Source organism: Phasianus colchicus, chromosome 3, assembly GCF_987193195.1.
Source record: "Phasianus colchicus chromosome 3, bPhaCol1.hap1.1, whole genome shotgun sequence".
Classification (NCBI taxonomy): domain Eukaryota; kingdom Metazoa; phylum Chordata; class Aves; order Galliformes; family Phasianidae; genus Phasianus; species Phasianus colchicus.
The window spans coordinates 37,825,001-37,833,921 of record NC_143438.1 but is presented as its reverse complement, the minus strand read 5'-3'; the positions used below and the strand labels follow the sequence as shown (position 1 = coordinate 37,833,921).

The window sequence follows — 8,921 nt, the reverse complement described above, 5'->3', positions numbered from 1 at the left end:
TTTATTTTATTAAATCTTAAAAAAAAATATACAGGATCTGATCATATGTGAACACGGCTCAAAATTCCCCTCCAATAATCCTGTAATGCTGATTAAAGGAGATACAGGGCAGTAAGCACTAACAGTAGCAGACAAAAAGGCAAGAAAATAATGTCAGTTTGTAAAGATTTAGAAAGAAAAACCCACATTTGTTTAGGGTTATGGATAGCAATTAAAAAAAAGTCACGTTAGTTTTCATACTGTTACTGTCATGTTAGAATTTAAAATTTCCCTGAGTAAACAGTCAAGGAACATTACTATGATCCACGATGCAAAATTATAATTATTGCGTTTAGTGGAAAAAAAAAAAAAAAATCAAGACTATAGTTTTTTTGTTGTTTTTTTTTTTCTCCCTAAAAGTTCAGGAGATTAATAAAACAACCCCGAGATGCAATGCTTTTTACTTAGTCTTGTTCTATCAATTTTATTTTTAAATCAGGGAGTCAAAATTGCTGAAAGAAAAAAAAAAATCTGAGTTGAACTATATATAAAGTTTTATCAAACTAGTCTACAGACCGAATCTGCCTCTGCATCAAGACTTACTCTGTCAAGAACAATGTTCCTGTCTCACGCTAGCCTAAGCGACAGCATGAAACACAGGCCCATTAAGTCCATGCTTCAGCCATGGATTAAAGCACTTTCAAGAAAAGAAGGAAAAAAAGAATCAACTTTTTTTTAATTAACACCTTAATGCTGTTTTTAAATTTAATATCCATTACGAAGTTAAAAAGAAAAAGAATTTGTTTCTAGTAATTCTGAAGCATAAAGTGCCCATTTTCTCTCTTCTGATTTATATCATTGTTCTGTTTTTACAGCTTACTGTTGACAGAGTGAGGTAATTCAACTACAATTTTTCCAATGTTTTTTCCCATGTACATGTAATCTACAGCACGAAATACAGACTCCAAGCCAATGAACTTGCCCTCTGGAGACATGTCTCCAAGGTCCACCTCACAAACCAGTTCTCCTTTTTCATACATCTTAAGCAAGTGCTGCAGAGCCATTTTGTACTCGGAAAAGTAATGGTTCAAGAAGAAACCCTGGACGCTGGCAGACTTCTTCAACAGTTTTGCTGGCAAGAACTCTGCTTTAATAGGCTGGATGCCAGTAGGGCTTTGGTAGCCAGCGATAAACCCAATAACTATCAGGCGCCCCTTGGTAGCCAAGGAGTTAACGGCCAAGTCAAACATCTTCCCACCAACAGACTCGTACACTACATCCACACCTTCTGGGTAGTCCTTCCTAAGAACAGATTCAACGTTTTCGGTTTTATAGTTGATGACACGGTCGCAGCCAATGGATTTCAGAAAGCCACTCTTTTCATCACTGGAGCAGGTTCCAATGACATGGCACTTGGCCTTCTTTGCGAGCTGCACAGCAAACTGGCCCGTCCCTCCAGCCGCTGCTGTCACCAGGACCTTCTTGCCTTCAGACAGCCCTCCCAAATTCTCCAGGCTGATGTATGCGGTAGCGCCACTTACCATCAAAGTCAGAAACTCGGGTTTCACAGAGGGCAGAGGAACTGCTTCTTTGGCAGGCACAACTGTGTATTCGGCAAAGGAGCCCGCCTTAACGTAGGCCACGGCTTGGCCCACTGAGTAATGGGCACTGGCACTGAGTCCTAACGCTACCACGTCACCAACACCTTCAAAACCTACATCAAACGGGGGCTTAACTGACGTGTCATATCGACCAGCTGAGTAGTTTATGTCAGATGCATTAATGCCGACAAATCTAGAAGAAAACAGAAATGTATTAACATGATTTATTCCTTATCAAGTCGTATGAGAAACCTTCAATTTTAATTTGTGGAATGCGTTCAGGACTTTTTTTCTGACTATTGGTATATCCGAATAATGAACGCATTACAGAGACTACTTCAGTTCGACTTCTGTACTTTACAGTCTGTAGCTCTAGGATTAAAGAAAAATCTGCTAAAGGAAAAAAGAAAACCTTTACGTTTTCCTCAATCTCGTCTGGCCGAAACAAAAACGACTCTGTACAAAACGAATGGTTAAAACCTTAATTGGTCACTTTATACAGGATGTGAAAACACTGAAGAATAAAATGTGCAAAGCGGTAAATACGTTGATTCTGGCAACAAATTTACATTTTTTAATATAATAATACTGTTAATGACTAACGATCATATTAACTATCGAAGTCGTTTGCAAGGTCACGTCACTGTAGGCAAGTACTTTTTAATTGATGGAGTCACTACAGCAAATTTGCCTTTTGATGCAGCTGATGTCAACGACGTATTTCTCCTGATACAAATGACTCGCCACACAGCGAAACCACCTTGCGCAGGAGGACTGCAACTGTGAGGCCGGCGAGTGCCGCTGACCCCTAACAGGTGAAAATGGTGCCGACCTTTGTATTTTTTACAAAGAACGGACAGCCTCACAACTCCGCTAAGCACCCGGAGATGCCGCCTGAAAGATACGATCTAGCTTAACCGCAGAGACTGCTTCAGCAGCGCCGCTTTTTACAAAAAGCACAGCGTCTTCGTAAAGGGAGAGGGAGTAGGGAGGATTCTACCGAGCAGAAAACGTCAAAAAGAAACACGCGCAATGCGAAGGGCCTGGGCTGCTGCTACACGTGGACGTGACAGCCTGAGAGATGCGCTCGGCACGGCGCAGAGGCTGCAGCAGTACGGAAGCCCCGCGCTTCCCGCTGCCGTAGTTCGCCACGGGCTCCAATTAAACGCGCGCGCTGCAGGCGGCGGAGCGCGCCGCGTGCTCTGCTTCCCCTCGCTCCCCACAGCACGGGGACCTCCGCTTCCGTGGCACGGCGGGAGCCCCGCGAGGCTGGGCGCCGCCATCGGCTCCTGCTCCGCGCTCGGCCCGCGCCGCTCCGGGGCAGGTAAACCGCCGGCGGAGGCCGAAACCTCCCCGCGCGGCTCCGGAGCGGGAAGAGAGGCCGCCCGCCCGACGGGCTCCCCGTGAAGCCGTCCCCGCGCTGCCCTCGGCGCGGCCCGCCCCCCGCTTTGCTCAACTCCCCTTTGTCGGCTGCAGCCCGGAGCAGCGCGGTGCCGGTCGCTCCGGCGCTCCGCTTCCCGCGCGCGGCGGCTGGATTAAAGCGCGTTGCCTCCTTCGTCACCGCGGCCGGCACGGGGGAGGCGGCGGGATGCGCCCACAGTTTCTTATTTTGCATTTAAAAGTAGGAACGAACAGCACGCACAAGCTGAAGATCGGTTTGCTAACTTCTAAAAAGCAGAGCACAGAAGTTACCATAACTGCGAGCACTGCTGGGCTGGAGGACTCCCTTCGAATCGTCCACATTGTCCCGTTTTAATCTCTCACTGAAATGTAGTTTTTAATTTAGGAGTTTCTAAATTACTTCAGCATTGCAAGATGTAAACCTGAGGAGGCAGAAAAAAAAGAAAAAAAAAAAGCGGGAGATGGGCTTTTCCCAACGTAATTCTGCACACTGAGTTACGCATCTTATTTCTGCTCAGCAGTGCTGAACCCCTTCTCTTTAGTTAGAAAACACAGGGCACTGTGATGGGGAATGCTGCTTCTATATCACAACAAAGCACAAGACACCAAAAGCAGCCCCACTGCACGCACTGCAGACAAAACAAAGCCATCCAGGGCAGTGCCACGCAAGGAAAACATTATTTAGACCAACCACTCGGCAGCAGCAGTCCTCCCCTTTCCCCACTGTGATCCACTGGTCCCCAGGTTCAAAAACTTTCTCAGCCCCTCTTGCTCCTTCTCTTCCATAAACTTTTCTCATGTCCACCATCCCAACTGTGAGAGACTACAGCTATTTTGGAACTGAAACATGCCACTTCCTCAAGCAAATCTCAAAAAGACCACGTAACTGTAGGCAGCACCACGTCCTCACACCCTTTGGGCCCCTATCTGGCAGCAAAGGGAACCTTACCCCTCACTGTACCCTGGAAATATGAACAGATGTACAAAGCGGAGGTGGTTTCCATAGGGAATTTTTTATTCTCCTGAACAGAATAGAAATAAATGTATTGCTTTAAGTCAGTTTACATTAGAAAGAAATGCTTCAAAACTAGCAAGGATGGATTCTTTCTTCTTTTGGAAAAAAAAAAAAAGAAAGAAAAAAAAAGAAAAAAAAAAACCCATAAAACTGCTGGCTTAGTTCTTTTTCCAAAGGAGAAGGAAGGGGGAAGAAGTTCCACTTCAGAGCACCTCATTTTCAAGTGTCTATCCACAAACAGGGACTCAGCATATTTTAGTTTCTCATTCCCCTAAATCCCAAGCCACATTTTATTGTGGTGAACGAGGACTGTTTTGCATAGAAAGCTCAATGCAATTAATACTATTCATGGGCGTGACTGGGACTAAAATGAACAAATCCACAAATGCACTCTTGGAACTCAAGTCCTTTATTGTTTTGTTTCTAATTTTATGTTCCTACCTATTAGAAAATATACCATTGGCTTTGGGGCTTACATAAAGGCAGGGATTCATCCTGCCAGGATGGGAAAAAGCCTCCACAAGTGACAAGGGGAAAGGGAACTCTCTTCCTGCTGCAGCTTGCCTTTACTGCACGCTTCTCAATAATGCAATCCTCCGTCTTCTGTGAGAGTCCCCAGAAAATGATGATGAATACAGAGGGAATGCCACAGAATCCAAAGAATACAATATGTACGGGCTCTCAGTATTGAGTTTCTCGCTCACCTCTCCCTCCCCTCCATCCCTACCCATGAGTGTGTGCATAATATGCTGATGTGTCAGAACCCAGCTCTCGGAGCAGCTCCTGCTTTGCCCCGTGTCTCAGCCCTGTTACCACGAGATGTGCACCCGGGGAGCCTCCCCAGCTGCGGGAGGAGGGGAGAGGAGAGAGAAGGAGTTACTCTGAGGTGTGCAAAAGAGTTATAGATGTGAAACACTCGCGGGACGGGGAGGGCTGGGAAGCAGTGACATGGCCCAGCCCCGCTGCGTCCAGCCGCTGCCTGCCTCGAGCCCACAGCAGGAGCCCAGCGCCGGCCTGGATGCAGCAAACCTCAGGCGTGGAGGTTTGGAAGAAATTTGGGTCCCAGAGGAGACGCCAACGCCTGATTAAAGTGCCGCAGAAGCCTCCACGGCAGCTCCTGGAGGAATGCCCTTACCCCTCCCATACTGCTTTATCAGTGCGTTCACGCGGGCGGACACACGCACACACACACACACCACACACACCCCCTCGCCGAGCTTTTGCTGCTGTTCGCAAATCGATGAGACGCGCCCCAACACCCCCGAGCCGCGCTGCACTCCGCCCGGCCGGCAGCACCCGGGCGCGCTGCTCCCCGCGCAGCACTCGGCCGCCCAGCGGCTCCCCGCACCGGAACGTCACTCCGCAGCTCCGCTGTCGAGCAGCGCTCGGGCGGGCGGGCAGAGCGCGGGGGGCTGGCGGGGCTGGCGGGGCGCCCGTCCCAACCGCCCCCGCCGCCGTCCCGGGAGCCGCCGGCAGCGGCACCCCGCCCCGCCGGAGGAGGAGGGAGGGGGAGCGTCACCCGCGCGCACGTGGATGGGCCGAGCGGGCCGCGGCTCCGGCCGCTCGGCAGAACGGCGGCGATAAAATTAAACGAGCCGTCGCCAGATGGCGGCGGGCGCGGCTCGGCCGCGTGTGAGAGCGCAGGCCGCGAGAGGCCGGGCGGGCGGACGCTCACCTGTTCCGGACGAGGAGCTCCCCGTCGCCGGGCAGCGGCACGGGCGCGTCCCGCCGCAGGGTGACCGCCCGGCGGAAGTCGGGGCTGAGCGCCGTCACCACCAGCTTCTTCATGGCGCTGGGGATGGACGAGCCCTGGAAGTCCAGGAAGTGCCGGGAGTACGACATGTCCAGGATGGGCCGCCTGCCGCCCGCCGCCGAGCAGGCGGGGCCCGGGGCCGCCCGCCGCCACCAGCAGCGCGGCGCCCGCCTCCAGATCATGCCCGCCCGCCCGCGGCGCCGCGGCGAGGCCGCCCCTCCCTCCCTTCCTTCCTCCCGCAGCCGGGGCTCGGCTGGCTGCCGGCGTGCCGCGCTCTACCTCAGCTCAGGGCTGCCGGCGGGGTGGCCCGGCTCGGCCCGCCCTGCTCTTTGCAGAGACATTATCGTTCTACTAAAAATAAAGCGAAAGCGGAAAGGAGGCGAGCTGAACGACCAGCGCGGTGCGGCCGGAAGAACGGGGCGAAGTTGCCGCTCCGCTCCGTGTTGTTATTAGCCGCCGCCGAGCAGCCGCTGCCCGGGGCGGAGCTCCGCCCCTTCCGTGCGAAACGTTCACTTCCGCGCAAGGTGCTACGAATCAACCCCGAGCGGGCAGTCCGCGCACCGGGTGCGGGGTTCAAAGGGACCCCGCTCGTGTGACGGCCGCGGGCACGTGCCGCTGTCCGGCTGCGCGGCGCAGAACGGCGCTGCCTGCTCCGCTTGGCTGCCGGGAAAGCCCTCATTTTCTTTGCCTCCTAAAAGTCACCGTGGGGCACGTCTGGGAGAGGGGAGCCGAGCCGCGCGGGGGTCGGGAAGTGTTTCTGTTGGGCCGCCCGTCCCAACTTGGTGCAAGCGTGGGGAGGGAGCGATGGAAAAGGCAGCGTGACAAGCGTTGTACCCCGGTGCCGGAATCCGCTCAGCGCGCTCCGCGCCGCTCGTTCTGCGAACTGAAAGCAAAAGAATAAAACTCCCTTTCGCTCTAAAGGAGAGGCAAGCCGCAGTTCGGAGCTCTTTCCCTCAGGAGCCAGCCGGGCAGCTCGCTTGTCTGCCGTCCTGACGGAAAGGGAACTCCTCCTGCGGGACCTCCCCGGACACGCCGCTCCCAGTACGGCGCTCTGCCGGCGTGTCGTAGCGATCCCCGGCCGTCCCCCCCACCTCCCGCGTGCCGTCCCCTCGGTGCTCGGCCGGAGCGAACCCCAGCCAAGTTGCGGCGGGTCCCGGCGGCGTGCGCCGCACGTGAGCAGCCTTTGTGCGGCGCCGCGCTGAGGTTTCGCTTCTGTCATATTGTTTAGCTCTGGGAAAGGAGGAGGGAAAAAAAGAAAAAAGAAAAAAAAAAAAAGAAAGAAAAAAAAAAGAAAACAAAGCAATTAAAAAGATTGACAGGTATGGGTTTGTGTGAGACCTATTTGTAATTGTCAGGGTGACGTGGGCAGCGGAGGAGGAGTAAGGCTGCGGCAGGAACAGCGGCTCGATGTGTCTGTCTATCAGTTGAGGCTGTCTGCGGGCGCCGGGACCCGAGCGTGTGCTGTATCTCAGTGCAAGGCGCAGGGAGCGGAGCGGGGCGCGTTCTCTCCCAGGAGTTTCGGGGGGGGGGGGAGAACAGTGCACGTTAATCGCTCCCATCCAGTGAACAGCTTTGCTTCCCCCGCCCCCCCGCACACACTCTCCGGGGTTTTTCTTGGTTTTGGCTTTTTTTTTTTTTTTTTTTTTTTTTCCTCCGTTGCAGATCAAGATCAGCCAAACAAACAAACAAAAAAATCCGAGATAAAAAAAAACAAAACAAAACCAACAACAACAACAATGTGTTTGCGTTGCATTTAGTATGAGGAGAAGCTTCGATGTGCGGAGGACAAACGGGGAAAGCGGGAGAGCAAAGCGGTGCTCTGCGGTGTGACACTGTGTGATCTGTGACTGTTTGGAGGTGGAGGAGTGACTGACATTTCCCATCCGGTGTCTGTATGTATGGGGGCTCCGCTCCTCTTCGCTCTTTGCCGCCTCGCTCTCGCTGCCGGGAGGAGAAGGAGAGACCGCACCGACCTCGTTTTTCGCACAATGAACAAACTCTTAGCGAGGCAATAAAAAAACAAACAAACAAACCCCCCCACCGCCACCCCGCAGCCCCACCGGCTCGGCACCAGCCTGCGAGCGGGCGAGAAAGTTGCGCTGCGAGACTCTTTGATCTCGGAGAAAGCCGGAGCGGGGGGAGCGCCCGAACCCTCCGTCTCACCGCCGCCGCTCGCTCGGCTCCGCCGCCGCCACGGAGGAGAAGACGGAGAAGAAGTGATCGCGGAGAGCGGGGGAAGGCGAAGGACGGGAGAAGGAGCATGGATTTGGGCTGCGGATGGAGCTGATCGCATCCGATTTGTTTTGCACATCTCCACTGGCATCTTCCCCGCCGCCGCCGCCGAGAGGACCGAAGAGCTTTGTCTTATAAGGAACTTAAAAGCGAGAAAGAGAGTGAGTGCGTGTGCGAGAGAGAGAGAGGGAGGAAAATTAACCTCGTCAATGAAAACATTGCCCGAGCAAGTTTTTGGAGCGGCGGCGGAAATCGGCAGCGCTGTCAGCAGCCGGCGGCTCGCCGCGTCCCGCAGCCCACCTTCCCCCCGCCCCGCCGGCCGCTCACCCGGGGGGGGACCCGGCGGCGGCACCCGACCAAACTTTTCCTCCTTCCCCCCCTCCCTCCTCCGCTCCCATCCCTCCCCACCCTCCCTCTCGCTCTTCCTAGGCGGAATTAGAAGTTGAATCCGCTTTCTCCTCTCCTTCCTCCCCCTCCCTCCCTCCTCCCCCCCCCCCCCTCCCTTTATTATTTTTTTATTTGTGTGTGTGTGTGTGTGCGTGCGTGCGCTGGCTGTTTGTTTCTGCATGAAAAGCGGGGGATCGGAAGAGGAGTCCTGCGCGGAAACTCTGCGGCGGCGGCGGCGGGCGGCGAGGCGGCAGCATGCCGCGGAGGAAGCAGCAGGCACCCCGGCGCTCCGCAGGTAACACCCTCCGCCTCCCGCGCCGGCCCTCGCCGCCGGCGCAGGGGTGCCGCGGGCACGGCAGGGGAGGGGTTAAGCCGCCGGGAAGCCGCGCCGCGGGGGGAGCGCTTTCCTCGGCCCCGCCGCGACGCGGAGCACCCCGGGCGGCCGCCGCCGGGGGCCGGGGGCTCGGGGCGGGGGGGCCGCGCCGGCGGGGCCGCGGTCGGCACTTCTTTGTACGCGGCCCGGAGGTGTCAGCCGCCGTCCTCCCGCGTTCGC

General features: G+C 54.8%; 2 protein-coding genes across 2 annotated transcripts in view; one reads left to right on the top strand and one right to left on the bottom strand.

Annotated features, from left to right (window-relative positions):
• Positions 1–330: 330 nt before the first annotated feature.
• Positions 331–6,873, bottom strand: PTGR3 (prostaglandin reductase 3). Its single transcript, XM_031589043.2, has 2 exons — positions 5,672–6,873; positions 331–1,773 (listed from the first exon to the last, which is right to left on the bottom strand). Exons 1-2 carry the CDS (start codon positions 5,929–5,931, stop codon positions 849–851), a joined length of 1,185 nt encoding a protein of 394 aa, XP_031444903.1. The 5' UTR covers positions 5,932–6,873; the 3' UTR covers positions 331–848.
• A 1,605-nt stretch (positions 6,874–8,478) lies between these two features.
• TSHZ1 (teashirt zinc finger homeobox 1) overlaps positions 8,479–8,921 on the top strand; it is a 53,156-nt gene continuing 52,713 nt past the window's right edge. The window contains exon 1 of the mRNA XM_031589044.2: positions 8,479–8,663. Coding sequence (XP_031444904.1) covers positions 8,624–8,663 — 40 coding nt within the window. The 5' untranslated portion in view covers positions 8,479–8,623. The remainder of the gene's footprint in view (positions 8,664–8,921) is intronic.